We start from the raw sequence: 19,753 nt of genomic DNA, 5'->3' as shown, positions 1-19,753 counted from the left end.
GACCGGAGTCTGTTTGAGCCTGTTTGAACCCATCCCCTCGCAAATCGCACCATAAAAACAAGTATCGCAGAGGAGTTTGACTGACAGATAGCGTTAGCCATTACAACTAAGTTTACATGAAAGTTAGCTTACAGATCAAGGAGAAACGTAGCCATTTGAGTGTGAGTTTTAATGCTGTTGAACTCCTTTATCTCAGTCCATGGAGTGAGTGCTTGGCCTATATTGACTCTGGTTTTTGCCCGTCTCCGGTCACTCAGCTGCTGGGACTAATAAGCAGCTGCAGGATTGGCAAACTCCATTTCACCCAGTGCCAGCCTACAGTAGCTGCACCCAACAACAGACCTAGCAACCCCCAATGCAAAAACGCTATTGGCTGGTACAACGCAAACAGAACGTGACAGAAAGTAATTGTCAAACCGGTAAAAAAAATTTTTTTAATAATAATTCAGACTAAATTATTATTATTTTTTTATCGAAAAGCAAAACTTTCATTCTGTACCCCTCAAAACTCCTATGGGTGTTTTATTTTATTATCTTTTTTTAATATACAGCTTTTAATAAATATTCTACATATTCAACCTTAAACTAAATGACATTTTAAAAAGGCATGCCAAGTGTACGCTGCATGGTAGATATTTGTGAAATATTATAATCATCATAATTACAGAATTAGGGTTATAGACCTTTTCAACGGAATTCCATTGCTAGGCAACAGCCTTGGTCCTTGTTTACTTCCTGTCCGTTGATGCCATTCACATACACTGCAACAGGAAATGAACTAGGGCACATTTAAAATGTTTATGTTAACAACTTTGAAAGGGTTTATACACATAAACTAGATTTTACGTCATAATGACAAGACGAAACGGAACTATGCAGCCAGTGTCTCCGCTTTGACTCCGGACTGTTTTGGAAGTTGCGCGTCTCGCAGCACATTCATTCCGGTCCGTGTTAGCATGAAGCTTGTTGGTAGCATTGTTTGGAGTAAACCTGACTGATTTGTGTGATGGTTCGCTAATAAAGTCGACCCTTTTGATGCAAAACATGGCGCTTTCGATGGAAACGCAGCTCCAGAGCATCTTTGAGGATGTTGTGGTAATTGTTCATCTTTATTAACTGGATTCAAAGCTAACATCGGTTAGCATTGCAGACAACGTTAGACTTTTTTTATTGTATTTTCACGCATACAACAGAGCCAGCGTTAACGTTAGAGAGCTATGCTTCTAAATACAGTTACGTTAACTATACACTACTTTAAACTGTTAACAGAATATAAATAATATTATTACAGCTAACATTGAAACGTTTTAATCGCTGACGTTTCAAAACAAATGCAATAGACTGCATTGTGTACGTACATTATACAAGTAGCTTTAATGAACTGTTCATCAAGATAAGATATTCCTTTATTAATCCAACAAAAGGGAAATTTCCTTATTACAGCAGCAAAGTGGATAGCAAACATAGAAGAAGCATCAATAAGAAACAATACATTGTAGAATAGTATAGACAAATATGAACAATATAAACACAGGGAAATCTAAAATATATGTATAACCGGAACAATAAATACACTATTTTTCAATGTTTTAAATTTACACCAAAGCACAGAGGAATATATTACTATTCCACATTGAGATTTAAGTTCAGCTGAGCTAATCAGTTGTTCATGTTCATTATCACTGCTCAGAATTGCATATTCACCTTTACCCAATAGTAATGGATTACCCAATAGTAATGGATTACCCAATAGTAATGGATCACCTTATTTAAAAAATGTTATTCTCATTTTCTAGCTTATAGGAAATTTAGATTCCCCATACAGCTATGTTTGAACTGTTCTTTAGCAAATTCTGACATGTGTCCTGTGTGTGAAATGAGACAACAGTAGCACATTGTTATTACTAATGCAGGTTATAATGATTAAACAGTGTGTACTATGATAGCCTACTAAATGTAGGTGAACATCATAAAACTGCCCATTTATTCAGATTTGCTTCACAGGAAGACTAATACAGATCAGTTAATGATTCAATCAATCTGCACGTTTCACTTGGACACACACACACACACACACACACACACACACACACACACACACACACACACACACACTACTATAATAAAGAAAAATGTGGAACACTTAAACAAGAATCAAAACGTAACATTTTCCTCCCCCGTAATGTTTTCTCGATTTTGTTTTTCTCCTCAGAAAACCGAGATGATAGAAGAGGCCTTTGCTGGGTAAGATGGCTCCAACACTCACACGTCCTGTTGTTGTTTTGTTGCGTGATTAAAGCAGGGCCGACTAGTTGTACGGTAGAAGGTGTAATGTTGATTTGTTAAACGCTTTGTGTCTTAGCAGAAAAAAATAACACATGAATACCTTGTGAACTGAATTCTGCAGGCTAAAACATCAGTTGTGTTGTTTCAGGATGTTTATGGACACTCCAGAGGATGAGAGGACTAAACTCATCAGTTGTTTGGGAGCTTTCAGACAATACTGGGGGACACTACCACAGGTGACTGAACACACAGAGACGGACGCACGTTTGCACACAAGATAATGAATAAATGACTGGATGCTTTAAATTTCCCTCCTTGTCTTTCTGCAGGAGTCGCATGAACAGTGTGTGCAGTGGATAGTGCGGTTCATACACAGCCAGCACAGTCCTAAAAGGATCTCCTTCCTCCATGACTGCCTAGCAATGGCTGTGGAGACCAGTCTGTTACCGCCTAGGTAAACACATTGTGTGCACACTTATCTAACGTGTCTGTTATTTGTGTTAATCGTCCATCTAATTAATCTCTCTGTGTGTCCAAAGGATGGTGTGTGCAGCTCTGATAAACTCGGACAGTTTGGAATGGGAGAGGACTCAGTTGTGGGCTTTAACTTTCAAGCTGATTCGCAAGATCATCGGAGGGGTGGACTACAAGGTCTCACACACACACACACACACACACACACACACACACACACACACACACACACACACACACACACACACACACACACACACACACACACACATATGAATGAAAATGTCCTCCTGTGTTTGAAATCTGGCTTCTGTTCCATGTAAACCAAAAATTTCTGGAAGACTCATTGTTCCATCTTCCATTACTGGGTATGTTTTCATATTACTTGTGTGTGTTTCAGGGTGTTCGCGACCTATTGAGAGCTATACTGGATAAAATTCAAACCATTCCTACCACCGTCAGCTCTGCTATAGTCCAGCAGCTACTTGCTGCCAGAGAGGTATTTCTGTTTTTCTTTCACGTATTAAATGCCATTATTTGTGATTTATCTCTCATGCTTATTTGTTGTTTGAAAAATGATCTGTAAGCATACCAAATGTAATAATTTAATTTCTTACTCTTTCTTGTGCACATTCCAGGTGGTAGAGTATACCCTAGACAGAAATGCCTGCCTCCTGCCAGCCTACTTTGCTGTCACAGAAATCAGAAAACTGTATCAAGAGGGACAGCTATCACACTGGGTAAGTGTGAGTTTCTCATGTGTGTTATAATCACAGTTTTATCAAAATCGCAATATGGTCTAGTGCAATATCTAAAGGGGGGGGGGGGGGGGGTATTTATTATAATATAAAATTGAATTAAGTGTTGTGGTGCTGCTTGTATGGTTTAACAGACTTAAGGAAAAATCTTTGTTTAGTTCAGATCCTTGCAAAGATCACACCATGGTCATTTGAATATATTTCTTTTAATTAAATAAGAATGTAGATGCAGAAAATTTCCTCCAATATTGTGAATCCTATTGTAATTGAAGTATTATTAAAAAAATTATCAAAATTAGATGTTTTCCTCATATTGTTCAGTCCTAGTTTGCAGCTGTGTCATGTGTGTCTATAAGATCTTCTCTCTTTCTTCTGGTCTCTGATTGTAGCTTCTAGGCAGTTTGATATCAGACTTTGTGGACACTTTCAGGCCTACAGCCAGAATCAACTCCATCTGTGGTAAGAGACACATAAACACACGCAAGGAGCCCAGAAGTCATTGCTCTAAAAGATATCAAGATTTCAGAGCTTTGTTGTTCTTAAAGGTTCTTGTTTTTGACAAAAAGAATCATATCAAATCCATTTGAACACCTATGGTATAAAGATACTCACTTGAGATTTAAGCCGTTTCTACTGAGCACTCTGCGGCTTGTCCATCCATTCACCAGTGCTGTGGAGATGGGTCTGACTACTCTGTGACTAACTCAACACGTGCATGTTTGCCACATTGCATGCCACAGATATGTTACTTGTAGACATTAAGTTTGAAGACATAATGCCACTCATGTATGTGCGCTGCATTTGTTTAGCCCTTCCATGTGTGAATGCGTCCACAGGTCGGTGCAGCTTGTTACCAGTAGTGAATAACAGCGGGGCCATCTGTAACTCCTGGAAATTAGACCCCACTACTCTCCGCTTCCCTCTGAGAGGCATGCTGCCATTTGACAAGGTATCATATTAACATATGCACTAAATAAGCCTTTACACACACACACACACACACACATACGTACATGCATACATACACAAAATCAGTGATAAATTGTATATCGTTTTTTGTATGTAGGACCTGTTCGAGCCACAGACGGGCTTGCTGCGCTATGTGTTAGAACAGCCATATTCAAGGGAAATGGTGTGCAACATGTTGGGCCTCAACAAGCAGGTATGACAGCCTCCTCTTTTGCTCGGTTGCTTCAATACCAGGCCCTCCACCGTTCCACTGTTCCTGTCACTTTCACTCTCTTTATAGACTCTGCTTTCTTTTAAATTTTTTCCAACCCCACTCTCTCTTCTCCCTTCGTTCCCCCACCCGCTCCTGCTGTTCCTTTTCCCTTGTTTCTCCTTTTTTGTCTCCTCTCTGACGCTCCTCACCTGTTTGTTCTTTTTCTCCTGTACTTACTCATCAACCTCATCCTCTTCTGTTTTTGTTTTTACCTGCTTCCTTTTTTCATATTCCTTTTATTTTCTTGTTTCTCCTCCCCTCCCTTTGCTCTTTGGACACCCCTCTCCTCCCTTGTTGTTGCCCTGGTAACGCAGCTATATAAGACCATATGTAAAGCGAGCCAATGCTATGAGCTTGAACCATAATGCACTGGTTAGTTTTCCCTGTTGAGTTCATGCAGCTTCAACTCAGCCTAGCTCGTCGAGACTCCCAGTTTGACGTGCTCTCGGACAGTTTGTTCCTAACAAGAAGCGTTACGCAAAACTGGCCAGAGCTTTTCTGATTCTATTTTTCCTCATATTTTAAATATGAACAGATAAACCTGGAAACAAGTTTGTCTGTTTTTGAATTGGCTGAGTTGATGCTAACTGTGCTGAACGGACAGTGAACAACCTAGCTCCTTAGTCACCACTTTCTCTCTCTCTTTTCTCTCCTTTTTTTCCCCCTCTCTGTTTCTTTCTCCCTCTTTCTTTGTTTCTCTCTCTCTCTCTCTCTCTCTCTCTCTCTCTCTCTCTCTCTCTCTTTTCTCTCCCTCTCTTGTTCTCTGGTTGTGTGTTGTGTTTGTCTGTCTCTCTGCCATGCGCACTCTAGACTCTGAACATTGCCCAGGTATGTCGCTGTTCGTCTTCCTGGTCATCTGACCTACCAACTAACCAGCCCATTGGACGCTTAGCTTTTTAAAAAATTTTTAGGCACGCTGATGTCATGTAAATGGGGAAACTGGACAAAAAAAAAGAAAAGAAAACTTGAGATGGAGTGAAGAGAAATGCTGCAGAGCTTGAGATGGTCACAGCAGGGCTTCATAGAGATATACCCAGTAGAAATGGACAGATGAATACTGGGCAGACAGACAAGCAGGAACATAAAATATGATTAATAGGCAGCTGGTTAATCGATGCTCATGGATCATTAACCACGGATGGTTTGTTCAAGCAATAGGGTAGTGTGCAAAATGAATTGTTTTCGGTAACACCAGTTTACTACATGTGCTGACTTATCTGCTTATGCAGCAGAGTAACTATACATTTTAATAAAGTGTATTGATTGAAGCCACTGATGGTCAATATTTAATAAGTAATCCAGCCCAAAATAGAATTCCTGTCTTATTATAATAGTGCAGGATTTTATAAAGAATAAATAATAATTAATCACTAGTTGCCACTAATGCAAAGTCAGCTCTGTTGATGTTTTTCTGTTCTTTTGCAATATTGGAATTGCTTGTTATGTTAATGTTTAATATTAATATATATTTTAATATTTTTACATCTACATATTTGCAGTGCTGCAGTCAATACCCAATTTCCGTACATTGATCATGTCAGATTTAATTTGACAACCCTGGATAGCCCTTCATATCAACTGAGCCAACTGACGTGCATCATACAGTTGTTTTTATTCCAGACTGAGACCATTATAGATTCTCTGGACTGTAGTTTGTATTGTATTTAGTCCCAGCCATGTTCCTGACATTTAAGTATGTAATTTAAACCCTGCTGTTGACATTTCAAGTCCTGCTGCACTGCATGTATGAATGTCGTCTGGTCCTCGCCTGTTGTTAGCAGGGTCCTCTCGTGTCTGACCTAATGCTGCTTTCTGTTGTGCTGACCTGGGCAAAATTACTCTGTTTAGACTAAACGGGGCTCTTGACTTGTACCGCAGTACAGTTGATTATGCTTTGTAATTCAAGTACACTGCAATAGCCGGGGCAGTAATCACAGGAAGACCTGCTGTATTTTAAATCAGTAAGTCTACAGGTCAGATAATCTGTATTAAGGCATTGTGAAGAGGTGGATTTTAATGATTTTCTGATTGGCATGTCTTCTACTTCCAGTCTAAACTAACCTTATTTAATAATTGGTTTTTGCAAAAATGATAAAGCGCGCCTTAAATTAGTGTTTTATAATTGGTAACGTTCACGCTCTGCTAACTTCACTTTTCATTCCTCTATAATCATATCCATCCTCCAAAGAGTACCTCTAGTCTTTCCAGGTTAGAGATAGAGTGATACTTCGATAATTACAAAGTTCACTTGGATAGCAGCGTATAAATTCAAACTGCATGTGCACAGGTAGCTTCATATTAGAAGACATGGCAAAATGTGCGTTACGAAACCCAACGCTCCTTAACCTCAATCTTAAACTTTGAGTTTTTTTGATCAGTTTTTTGCCCAGGTCGGCTGATGAGGGATTCTGGTTGGCTGTCTGAGTGGATGATAAATCTCTGACGTGTTTGATGTTTATCATATGATGCGTGGTTGATTTCTTTATTTTTTTTTCCTCCAGTTTGTGCCTTGGCATCGTAATTTTACATTCTTGATTAATGGTACTGAGCTGCAGTGCGTATTCACAAACTACAAGCAACAGCTTCTCTTAAAGAAGACATTTCTATACCGATCACTAAAATTTCCTTCAAATATTATTGTTCTCTTCAGACAATTGAGTTACTTAGTTTCGTAATAACCATCTATCCATTATCTGCAACTGCTTATACCAGTTGGTGTCGCGGGGGTCTGCAGCCGATCCCAGCTGACGGCAGGCCAAGTCGGGGTCCACCCTGGACAGAATCCCAGACTATCGCAGGGTTGTATTGAGTAATCATTTAGCTAAAATCTACCGAAACTACGACTGAGAGCAGCATATGGCCAGTCATTGCACAGAGTCTGAAATTAACTTAGTGGCGGATAAGTGACATGCTTACTCGTCTAACGGTTGAAGACCAGTAGTGATCCTTATCAGTGGCAGATCGATGCTAATTTTGGGGGGAAAATGTGGGTTGAGAGACAGTTCCTTTTAAAATGTATTTGTTTTAGATACACATTCGTTGGTGGAGTTGTTTGTAGTGGAGGTAGATTATTGCCCAGCCACTGGTATGGTTTTACTGTTGCTAGGACACTGGCTTTGGGATGTTATTAGGTAAGCCATTGGGCTGATTTCTTCGTACAGTAAATGGAAGATACGCCCCTGGATCCTTCTCTCTTTCTCTCTCTTTTTCTTTGTTTTTCTCTTGCCCTCTCTCTTTCTCTGTGAGCATGAGTGTGTGCGTGTGTGTGTGTGTGTTTGGTGGCAGAGGGAGAGAAGTGATGGTCGACCTCACAGCTCCTCTTCTTCTTCCCAATCACACCACCTCCCCCACATTCCCAAACCTGCATGCACGTGCCGCACTGTTTGGTTTGGTGTTGAGTGCTGTGTACCGTGTCCTATTGCACTGCTTTGTGCTGTGCCGTGCTGTGCTGTTAAGTTGCTATGTTGTGGCCTGTGAGTGTGAAAAGGGCTGTGTTAAGTCCTGCAGTGGTAGCCTCTGCAGAGATCCACGCTCCTTCTTCTGTCTGTCTGGTGGGTGAAGTTAAGTTTCTCACCCTGGGTTAATGGGAAAATGTCACTATTGATAGTTTTGAATATTCCCAAATCTTTAAAAAAATGAAAGGAACATCAAGACCAGTGTGTTGTTTTGGCATACATCTTTGTATGTAATGTCAGGTGCATTAGGTTCTGTGGGTAATTCTTCAATCCATTATTGGTTTAATGGACCAACTCTAGCCCAAACAGAAGAGTCCACTTGGCTCACATTTGAACATTCACCTTCTACTATATGGCCTGAAGTCAGGGTTTACACTGTTAGGCAGAAACTGTGCGGTCAACCATTCACCGATTGGTGCTTTCAGATCTTGTTAACCTGCCTTCCCGTCACTATCCGCCTCCCTGTCTCCCCCTCTCTCCATTCTCTCCCTCGCCCATTTTTCAGATTCTCGATTCCCTTTCTTCTTCCCTCTGTCATCAAAAGTCCCCTTCACGTATGGAAAACCCAATGTTTTTGATTTAGATTCCTCAATGAGCTTCACATATAATGCAGTTCTTTATGGAAACATTTTGTTTCTACATGATAACATCATCCCAGAATAACAGGTAATACTTGCACAAGACTTCTGCTGAGCTCAGTTTTACTGTAATGCTACAGTGTGTTTGAATTAACAGTATTTACATTATTTTAATTTGATTGCCTTTCTTTTTTACTGGTATATGGGCAGTGCACATTACTCAACATGTTAGTGTTGAGCATCAGAGATCTGTTGAAATCTGCCACATGATGCATGATCCCGCTCTGCCGAAATTTCAGACAATCTCCGATGCTCCGTTCCTCAGGGACTTCTAGTACGACAGGACAAACACGGTTCATCTAAACACCATGCCCACATTACCATGATACAAGCCTGGATTAAAATCACCCAAAAACTTTTTTAATTGCAGTTCTTTTGCAGGATGTTCTCAAACCATTACCTTGTACCATGTTTATATTTCCTTGTGCGGATTAGCTTATGAGTTCAGTGCTAATTGGCTGCCGTATGTAGAGTTTCAAATATCAAGACTACCCAAAAGCATGTGAATCTTTTGCGACTGGTTCACGCACTCCATGTGAAGCCCTCATGTAAGATTGCTGAAACGTTTAGAGCTGTAAGAAAAGGTTCAACCAAAATCTCACTAGGTCCAAATTCCAACTCGGCATTTTAAGTTCAGCACACGTTCCTACATAAAAAATATCACAGGAAAATTACCAGAGCATTTGCAGATAAAGGTGAATGTGGAAAAGGGGCCAGGGGAAGGTTTACCCAGCCGACAGAGGCAGGAAGGAGTGGCCGTCCTGCATGGAAGGGATGGGAAAATGTCAATTATTGGAGTGTCCGATAACATGAAAATGTGTATGTGAAGTAATTTAACAATTGTCTCTCCCACATTCTCTCCCTCCCTCTGTCTGTCTTTCTTAACCTTTCCCTTCCCTTCCATGTTTCCTTCACCTCTTTTCTTTGTTTGTTTAACTATCTCTCTCTCTCTCTCTCTCCCCTGCCCACTATTTTCTTTATCCTTTAACACTCCCGTCCTCCACCGTCAGCATAAGCAGCGTTGCCCAGTGCTGGAGGAGCAGCTGGTGGACCTTGTGGTGTATGCCATGGAGCGCTCCGAGACCGAGGAACACTTTGATGCCGACGTCGGAGGAACTAGCCAGTTGCTTTGGCAGCACCTCTCCTCCCAGCTCATCTTCTTTGTGTTGTTTCAGTTTGCAAGCTTCCCTCACATGGTGCTGTCGTTACATCAGAAGGTAAGCTGAGGGAGTTGGCAGAGGAAGGAAGAGTTATCCATCCCGTTAACATGATTTTGTCTTGATTTGGTAAATTGACAATACTCTTATATATATATATATTTATAAAATACAAGATATTGGACTCTGTCAAGGAAAAACAAATAAGTTAAAAAGTATCACAGAAAACAAACAAAGAATTAAATGACATATGTATATATGTCATTTGAGCTCAATGTGCAAATATCAGTGAATTTAGAACGAAAACCAAAAACATCTCCACATTCTTTAAAGAAATTCTTACCCGTCTTACATTTCTCAGTTAGAACACTCAGCGCTTCCCTCCAACGCGTTCAGGAGATGGTGTTTAAATGAAAAAACAGGTATCAACTGATGTGTGACCCTTGTTGTTGAGTTTGTCCTTCTCTCTCTATAGCTTGCAGGTAGAGGCCTCATTAAAGGGAGAGACCACCTAATGTGGGTCTTGCTGCAGTTCATTTCAGGAAGCATTCAGAAGAATGCCTTGGCTGACTTCCTGCCTGTCATGAAGCTCTTTGACCTGCTTTACCCAGAAAAAGAGGTACGCACCTGCCAAGAAATGTTTTTGGTTTACTACAATCATTACTACTAGTGCCCATGTTTTATTGTCTATAGATATTTTGGTAGGAATAGCACTAATGAACGGAGTTTGTTCTTTAAGTATCAGCTTTATAGACCGTAGCATCAGATTATTATGTGGTTCTCTCCAGTGCATTCCAGTTCCAGACATTAACAAGCCCCAGTCGACTCATTCCTTTGCAATGACCTGCATCTGGATCCACCTGAACCGCAAAGCTCAGAACGACAACTCCAAACTACAGATACCCATACCGCACTCTCTGAAACTACACCATGAGTATGTATCTGTAAAGTACTGGACCTTGAAATATGTTCTTTGGGTCAATAAATACCTCAAAACAGCCTCATGATGCTTCCAAATAACCGTACACCAAAATACTGATCCAGTTAATAGTTCAGTTTAACCCGACATGTTTGTGCTCCCTCCCTCCCGTCTGTTAGGTTCCTTCAGCAGTCACTGCGTAACAAGACTCTTGGCATGTCCGACTACAAGATCGCCCTTCTGTGCAATGCCTACAGCACCAACTCAGAGTGCTTCACTCTGCCGATGGGCGTCCTGGTTGAGACCATCTACGGAAACGGATCTATGAGGATCAACCTGCCCGGCACCAACTGTATGGCGTCAGGATCCGTCACCCCGCTGCCCATGAACCTGCTGGATTCACTCACAGTGCATGCAAAGATGAGGTGAGGGAAAGCAAACGATGTACAAATGAATTAACTGCAAAAAAAATAATATATAGATGATATATTGATGAACTGAACCTCTCTGTCTGCTTGCCTTCCACCAGTCTGATCCACAGTATTGCCACGCGGGTAATAAAGCTGGCCCACGCCAAATCCAGCATCGCCCTGGCCCCCGCACTGGTAGAAACATACAGCCGACTGTTGGTCTACATGGAGATCGAGTCATTGGGCATCAAAGGATTCATCAGTGAGTTGTGGAAACATTTTTAATTCGCTGCTGCTTCACAGTTGTTCATTTCAGATGCAGAAAGCACTAACTGTAATTTGCATGTCGTTACATTCCCTGAATAATAAATGTTGGCCGTCACAGGGGTGCTATAACTATACCAGCATGTTTAGTTTATATTCAGTCACCACTGCTTGTCCCCTTGGTTGCACTTTGATCATACTGGCTCAGAACATTTGTGTTAAACATCATATTGCCTCTTCGTGCCAGCAGGATGTTGAATAATGTGACACTCTCCATCTGTTCAGGCCAGTTGCTGCCTAACGTGTTTAAGTCTCACGCGTGGGGAATCCTTCACACATTACTGGAGATGTTCAGCTACCGGATGCACCACATTCAGCCGCACTACAGAGTCCAGCTACTGAGTCACCTACACAGTCTGGCTGCTGTGCCCCAGACCAACCAGAACCAGCTGCATCTATGGTACGGTACCTATAGTCTGCTGTGCATTACGTTATACAGACCGACTGACAGACGAAGAGTCTGTGGTCTTTGCGTTAGGCAAAGACCACAGCGGCTGTGCACTGCTCTTCATCGGAGGTGGAAAACCGAAACTACAAATCACTTCTGATCAGCCATTGTGGGGTGTATTTGCTTACCTTGTACTCTAGCCTTGAGTTCTCTCTGACTAAGCATACTGCACTGTTTCTGATTCATTCAAAATTCAATCAAGCAGTCACGTCGCTGCATGTAAAGGACAAGAAAAGCTAACAAACACAAAGAGAAACTGTTTCTCATCCAGTGGGAACATGAGGGAGTCGGAATACTGTACACATGGTGTTTTTAATTGCGCCTTCCTCCACTCAAGGCAATTAAAAAAAGATAATCATAAGGTCGATAACGGTCTCTATCGTGCCGTCTTTGTCCCCAGTGTTGAGAGCACAGCTCTGCGGTTGATCACAGCTTTGGGGAGTTCAGAGGTGCAGCCCCAGTTCACTCGCTTCCTCAACGACCCAAAGACGGTGCTGTCAGCTGAGTCTGAAGAGCTGAACCGAGCTTTGATCCTCACTCTGGCCAGAGCCACACACGTCACAGGTAGTAACTCACTCTGTATTTACTTCTTTAGAACTTTCTTTTACGGAGGTCTTTTTTGTTGCTCTACTTTTGCTCTTTTATTTCCTTCCTTTTCTCATGAATTCCTGGGAGTTACCTGGAAATAAACCACACATCAGCTGTTTCCCATCACCACTTTATTATGTGATTTTTATGTTGCCTGCTTGGTGTCTGTGCAGATTTTTTCACGGGGTCCGACTCCATCCATGGGACTTGGTGTAAAGACATCCTCCAGACCATCATGAACTTCACGCCTCATAACTGGGCCTCACACACTCTGTCCTGCTTCCCTGCTCCGCTACAGGTTCTTAGGCACAAATGACACTGACAAATGTATTTAATCTCAAATCAGATGCCTTAAGCCTGTGTGTTGCACTGACTCCCACCTCTCTCTCTTTCCCCCAGGCGTTCTTCAAGCAAAACAATGTTCCTCAGGAGTCTCGATTCAACCTGAAAAAGAACGTGGAAGAGGAGTACAGGAAGTGGAAGTCGATGGCCAACGAGAACGACATCATCACCCACTTCTCCATGCAGGGCTCACCCCCACTCTTCCTCTGTCTGCTGTGGAAGATGCTGCTGGAGACGGACCACATTAACCAGATAGGCTTCAGGTTCGGTGACATTATTTATTGCCTCTACAGATACACTTTGGTAGAATCCACACAAACATGTATTTTATATGTACAGTCATAAGAAGTGTACTTAACACCAGTGAAAGTAATTAAGGCTGATGATGATGCAAAATATATCCAAATGTCACAATAAAAACAAATCTTACATAGCACAGTCCAAGTTCCAGCCCCTTCTTACCATGTGTCACAGAGTATGTTTTGATGAAGCATGTTGTGGTAATGATGCATCTCACCACTGATGTTCTGGCATTTTGTACACTAATTGGCCCGAGGGGAGGGACCTTCCCAAGTCTAACATCTGTGGCTAATTGATCCAGCGGGATTATACAGTGTTATTTTGGGATGAGGAGCTAACTGCAGCCTGATTTCGTGTCCCTCAGGGTCTTAGAGCGGATCGGGGCTCGTGCACTGGTGGCTCACGTACGAACATTTGCAGACTTCCTTGTCTATGAGTTCTCGACATCAGCCGGCGGACAGCAGCTCAACAAGTGCATCGAAATACTCAACGACATGGTCTGGAAATACAACATAGTCACCCTGGACAGACTCATTCTGTGTTTGGTGAGGAGAAACTTGCATACAGAGAAAAATATATAATATATGACAAGGGCTATGTGTCTCACCTCTCTTGTCCTCTGCGTCCAGGCGATGCGTAGCCATGAGGGCAACGAGGCTCAGGTTTGCTACTTCATAATCCAGCTTCTGCTGCTGAAGCCCAACGATTTCAGGAACCGAGTCAACGATTTTGTCAAGGAGAACGCTCCTGAGCACTGGCTGCAGAGTGACTGGCACAACAAGCACATGAGCTACCACAAGGTACACTCCCCCCAGAAGTTAAAAATGAACGTTACATTCTTACCACAGAATCTGCATTAACATTTCATAAAACAGTGAAATAGATAGAGAGAAACCCAGGTCTGAAGTTAACAATGTTTGTTCCTCCACCAGAAATACCCAGAGAAGCTGTACTTTGAGGGACTCGCAGACCAAGTCAACCCTCCCATGCAACTCCAGCCTCAGTACCTGCCAATCTACTTTGGCAACGTGTGCCTGCGCTTCCTGCCCGTCTTTGACATCGTCATCCACCGCTTCTTGGAGCTTCTTCCCGTCTCAAAGTCTCTGGAAACGCTGCTGGACCATCTGGGAGGGCTGTACAAGTTCCACGGTGAGTAAGGGTTAGGTTTAGGGTTCTTAAGCCCTTTTCTGACAGGATTAGATTAATGTGGGGACGTGGGTAAGTCATTTTTACCTTCCTTTAGTTCTGTCCAAATTATAATTAAATTATTATTATTCCGGAGAATGTCAGTAAAAAATACGGCGATTTTCACCTTTTGTAAAACAGTCCGGAAAAAAAACTCACGTAAAACTAGTCCCGTACAAATACAACCCTCTGTAAAACATATGTTGTTATGCCGTCATATCCCGTCAATATGTAGTTTCCACATACTTTTGAGTATAGGGTCGCTTGAAAAAGCAATTTTGTACCTTTGTGATATAAGGAAGCTACGTAACACGCATATGGCGACAGGGAGATGACGTAGTGCGTAAATCGAGTAACCCCTCACACTTTCTCAATTTTATATAACAAACGTCCTGAGGTGAAACTATTTACCCCACGTCCCCACATTAAACTAATCTTGTCCAAATAATACTTAAGAATGGAAGAGGACCGTGTGGATGAATGACGGATCAGGTTTAAAACAAGAGGGCAACAACGATAAATCGAATATGTTTTGGCCATTGTTTGTACACACTCGTGTGTATTTACTGCTGTGTTTGTGTGCAGACCGCCCTGTCACCTACCTGTACAACACACTTCACTACTACGAACGACATCTGAGAGAGAGAACCAGCCTGAAGAGAAAACTGGTGCACGCAATCATGTCTTCACTGAAGGTAGGCTGAGGGAGATGAACAAACACACACACGCACGCACACCCCCCCCCCCCCCCCCCCACACACACACACACACACACACACACACAATACTTCATTATCATTATTAATGTTAATATGGTCCGTCCCCAGCAGCATCTCATTGTTTGTTTCATTACAACTATTATTCATGTTTATTGGTGCCAGTTGTACAGAATTTACAATGTTGTTTATTTTTATAGGACAACCGTACCCCAGGGTGGTGCCTTAGTGAAACCTACCTGAAGTTTGGCATGAACCCCAGAGAGGACAATCCGTGGATCCCTGATGACACCTACTACTGCAAGCTGATTGGACGCCTGGTGGACAATATCCTTCATTAATCTCCCCTGTTGGTAGACGGCTATCCTGTTGATAGATCGCTATTCTCTCTAACCAACTCTGTTTCTGGCTAATAAAAAGTCATGGGTCTCTGGGGTACCTGAATAATACATTTACCTTACTGCCAGTACTTCTAGTGTCCCCTAATGCCTCTTTGCTTTAAACACCGGTATAGTTTTACGCCTGTAGTCATTTAATCTCGGGTCATTTTATTGCAGCTGATGTAGCTGTTACAACAGAGAAATAAAACAAGATACAAGCAGCTGTTGGAGTGTATCATGGATTGACAGGCCTACCAACCAGACTATAACAAACACATTACATTTCACGCCCGTGTTGTACGTCATTTCCCCCCCCCAGTGATTGTTTAGCCTCCCTAACTCTCTTTCTCACCCATGGCCGGCAAGTCACCCGGTCCCTTCCCTAACTGTGACTGGAGGTTCAACGAGTTTCCCAACCCTGCGGCCCACGCCCTGCACGTCACCTGCGTGGAGCTGATGGCTTTGGCCGTGCCAGGGAAAGATGTCGGCAACGCGCTGCTCAATGTTGTGTTGAAGAGGTACGAAAGACTTCAGTCTAGCTTTTTGTTAGCCTCCTGAGACCATCTTGATCTCGCAAGCTCCGTTTTTTACTCGCAGATCAGTCTGGTAACATGCGGCAGAGAAAAGTTTTCCAAGCTACCTAACCAATCAGGGTTGGTTTTGAGGTGGATTTAAGTGTGACGAAACGAGAAGTGACTGTTCAGTGTAATCAACATGGCAGCTTCTGTGCATAAGATGCCACACGCTAACACTTTTTTCTCTCTGAGCCTTTTGTTGGAATATGGATCGGGCACCCGACATTTGTGCCTTCTAATCCGTAAATTTGCGTTACACAAACAAATATCCTTTACCGAAATGTCTACTTTCTGAGCTTTGCCCCGACGCTGGTAGTAAGTTATACAGTTTGTTGATCTGATTGGTTGATTTGGCCCGTATGTTGGTGATAGACAGATGGTTTATCCAATCAGTAACCAGTATTTTTGCCCCCTTCCCAAAAGATCTCCAACCTAGATTTCCCAGATGGATATGCTGAGCAAATGCAAATGAATCCATCTGGTGGAGTCAGACTAGCTTTTTGTAATGATGCATATTATTTGAGCATTTTGGTTGATGAGGCTGTTTTCTTGTTTTTTCTTTCAACCTTTCAGCCAACCTCTGGTTCCCAGAGAGAACATCACAGCTTGGATGAATGCCATTGGACTTGTGATAACTGCACTTCCTGTAAGAGAAAACACTCAGAAAAGATCTTCGCAGTCTCTAAATATTTGATGAATTCACACAGAGTTTGTTCTCCATGACCACCTCCGTCTCCCCTCTTCCAGGAGCCCTACTGGATCGTTCTCCACGACCGCATCGTGTCCGTGATGGGTTCTCCGGCGCTGACATCAGAGACAGAGTGGGCAGGTTATCCCTTCGCCTTACTGGACTTCACTGCCTGCCACCAGAGCTACAGCGAAATGAACTGCAGTTATGTACTAGCATTAGCTCACGCTGTGTGGCATCACTCGTCCATCGGACAGCTATCTCTGATTCCCAAGTAAGGAAATGTTCCTCAGCGTATGTCTTATCACTCTCCCCCGTATGTGTGCTCTTTAGCCTACACATCATTCATGGTTGTCATGCCATCATAAATTTGTGCGCGTGTGTAGGTTCCTGTCAGAGACGCTGAAGCCTGTCGTCCAGACGGAGTTCCAGTTACTCTACGTGTATCACCTGGTGGGGCCGTTCTTGCAGCGCTTCCAGCTAGAGAGGACACGATGCATGTTGGAGGTACGCACAAACCTTAAACCTTTAAATTACCCACATTTAGGTTCCCTTTTAACCAGTTTTATTTGTTTAGTTTTATGTTCACTTCAAACGTTTCTTTGTGTTCCAGATGGGCGTGGCCTTCTACGAGATGCTCCAGGCGGTGGACCAACACTGCCAACATCTCAGCTACATGGACCCAATCTGTGACTTCCTCTATCATATTAAATACATGTACACTGGAGACAGCGTGAAGGAGCAGGTAAGAGTGGGCTTAAGTGGAAAATTACATAAAGCTTTTTTAGACTTTTGGGCCCATTCACGCCAAACCTGCGTCCCCACATGTTTTTGGCAGTGTCTAGACTCCAGCTAATGGCTAAACAGCATGTATTTCTGCTCTTGCGTGAGAGGAAGTTCATCTCCATACCAGCAGGTGGTGGTAATCTATAATTTTATTCAAAAAGGGGAACCAGAAGACCAGCATAACAGCTTCAAGTTGCTATTTAGCCCTGTGAGTTAGCATAAATAAATGTCTAAAACATCATCTTACCTGATAAAACAAGTTTTCGATCTCACAGCCGCTTGTGTTTTTCTTCTCGTAAGCTAAACTGCCAATCACCGTGATTTCTCTCACCAGCAAGCTCTGCCGCAACATGTTGAATCAGACAGCCCATATTTGACCGACCGGCACAAGTCGGCCAGGTGGGTCAGGGACATAATACAACAAAATAACAAACTGTGGCGGCTGATGAAAAGCTACAAATTGAGACCTTCGTCACCCAGACTTCAAAGGAGCTGACATCTGTGAACCTGCAGCTTCTCGGGAGACAGTTCTCTTTTCATTTTCCATTTTTAGCTTCAATCTGTCACCTCCCGCGCAGTTGCTCACCAGTGACCAGACCCGACACCAGAGTTAATTAGAGATGAAACTGTAGCTCCGTTTGTGCTCGAGGCTTACAGGAGTGTGCTTTAAATACAAATGACTTTACGAGTAATTAATTTAATAGACAAAGCCACCATTGAAGACTGAGCGTAGTCTTTACTTAAGCCATGTTCCTTTGGGTCAGGCAGTTCAAAACAAGTGATGTTACATAAATGCGTGTTGACCTAGCAATTACACTGTACTGTAATTCTACCCCTGCTTCAGAAAATGAACTGTGCCGGTCAGTTTAAACCCAAATCAGAATTATGTATTTAGTTGTTTTTCCTAAACTCATCCAGTCTCTTTCTCTTTCTTAACCTTTACTTTAGTTATCAGTGCATTGCTTCCTTTCTATCTGTTTACATCCATGGATTCTTCATTTCATTTTTTAAATTCCTCACCATCCTTCGATGTTTGTCTTTCTCTAGGTGGAGAAAATCATCGTGACTTTGCGCCCCGCCATGAAGCTGCGGCTGCGCTTCATCACACACAAGATAGAGACTTCGTCGTCGGCTGCGACCGTCGCCTCCACTTCCTCGGCCGCCTCTTCCTCCACCCCTCAACCCCCCGCCTCCTCACTCTCATCCTCATCCTCTGCTGCCGCCTCACCCTCCTCCACACAGCATGCACACACACCTATGTAGGTACACAGCAAACACACACACACACAGTTTTTAGCTTCTTTGAATTGCTTAAACTAATAATTGATAATAATTGTACTTTTATAAACAAGAAACCTGCATAATCTGCATCTCTCCGCACCTGCTGCACTCAGGACGGTCCAGACAAACACTCGTACATATCATAGCCTCTTTTTTATTTGTTTGTTTGTAGTCAGTTTTTCTACTGTACATTATTATTATTAGATCATTAAAAAAGACTTTGGTAATCTGGCTCCTTATGTCTTTTCAAAATGCTATTTTGTTTGTTTTGCCTTGGACACGTGATTTTATCCGTCTGTTGTTCAGCTAATTCTCATCTCTCACACCCTTATTGTTTAGGTGAGTCACACTCAGACAAGTCATGACCGACACGACCCAATATCTGAGAACAATGACTTAGACTACTGTGTCATACAAATTACATTAGAGCAACATAGTAGACTGACACCAGTAGGGGGAGTCCAACATTTACAGAGAGAGAGAGCGATCCCATTGGCCCCGTTAGATTGTTTCCATGTCTTTCTGCCAGAGGAATATCTCTAAAACATCTGAACAGATATCCATTAAATGTGGTGGAAAGCACAGCTTTAAGCCAAAGACACTTAGGATTTTGGCAGCTAGATGAATCAGGGATTTTTGCCATTGACCAATTGGCAATGGGGCTAATTGTGAGAGAATGACTTGATTCCAAATGCAGGGGGTAAATCAAATTCTCATTAAATTGGTGCCTTTGGGTTTGCTTTTCAGTCTCCTTCTGCCGGTCAGTGTTCAAATGAATTGTTCCAAAACCAACTGGAGTGTCAGATATTGTGGATAAAGTA

At 42.4% G+C, this 19,753-nt stretch overlaps 1 protein-coding gene across 1 annotated transcript; it reads left to right on the top strand.

Annotated features, from left to right (window-relative positions):
- Window positions 1–956: 956 nt before the first annotated feature.
- On the top strand, window positions 957–19,159 carry med23 (mediator complex subunit 23). The gene is made up of 30 exons (XM_083934476.1): window positions 957–1,095; window positions 2,213–2,244; window positions 2,435–2,522; window positions 2,616–2,740; window positions 2,826–2,937; window positions 3,161–3,259; window positions 3,399–3,500; window positions 3,908–3,977; window positions 4,355–4,467; window positions 4,585–4,680; window positions 9,844–10,050; window positions 10,466–10,609; window positions 10,779–10,924; window positions 11,089–11,334; window positions 11,439–11,581; window positions 11,869–12,043; window positions 12,492–12,655; window positions 12,853–12,977; window positions 13,079–13,284; window positions 13,686–13,866; window positions 13,951–14,121; window positions 14,254–14,470; window positions 15,092–15,201; window positions 15,423–15,549; window positions 15,955–16,120; window positions 16,751–16,823; window positions 16,925–17,139; window positions 17,252–17,372; window positions 17,479–17,610; window positions 18,699–19,159. Exons 1-30 carry the CDS (start codon window positions 1,036–1,038, stop codon window positions 18,912–18,914), a joined length of 4,182 nt encoding a protein of 1,393 aa, XP_083790602.1. The 5' UTR covers window positions 957–1,035; the 3' UTR covers window positions 18,915–19,159.
- Window positions 19,160–19,753: the final 594 nt, after the last annotated feature.

This window comes from Echiichthys vipera (genome assembly GCF_963691815.1).
Source record: "Echiichthys vipera genome assembly, chromosome: 19".
Lineage (NCBI taxonomy): Eukaryota > Metazoa > Chordata > Actinopteri > Perciformes > Trachinidae > Echiichthys > Echiichthys vipera.
The sequence above is the reverse complement of the archived record's forward strand: the minus strand, read 5'-3'. Positions and strand labels throughout refer to the sequence as shown.

Excerpts from the sequence above, each read along its gene's own strand:
- med23 (XM_083934476.1), top strand. The coding sequence starts at position 1,036 with ATGCAAAACATGGCGCTTTCGATGGAAACGCAGCTCCAGAGCATCTTT. Across the intron at positions 2,245-2,434 it reads ATAGAAGAGGCCTTTGCTGG|GATGTTTATGGACACTCCAG; the intron begins GTAAGATGGCTC and ends GTGTTGTTTCAG. Across the intron at positions 2,523-2,615 it reads ACTGGGGGACACTACCACAG|GAGTCGCATGAACAGTGTGT; the intron begins GTGACTGAACAC and ends GTCTTTCTGCAG.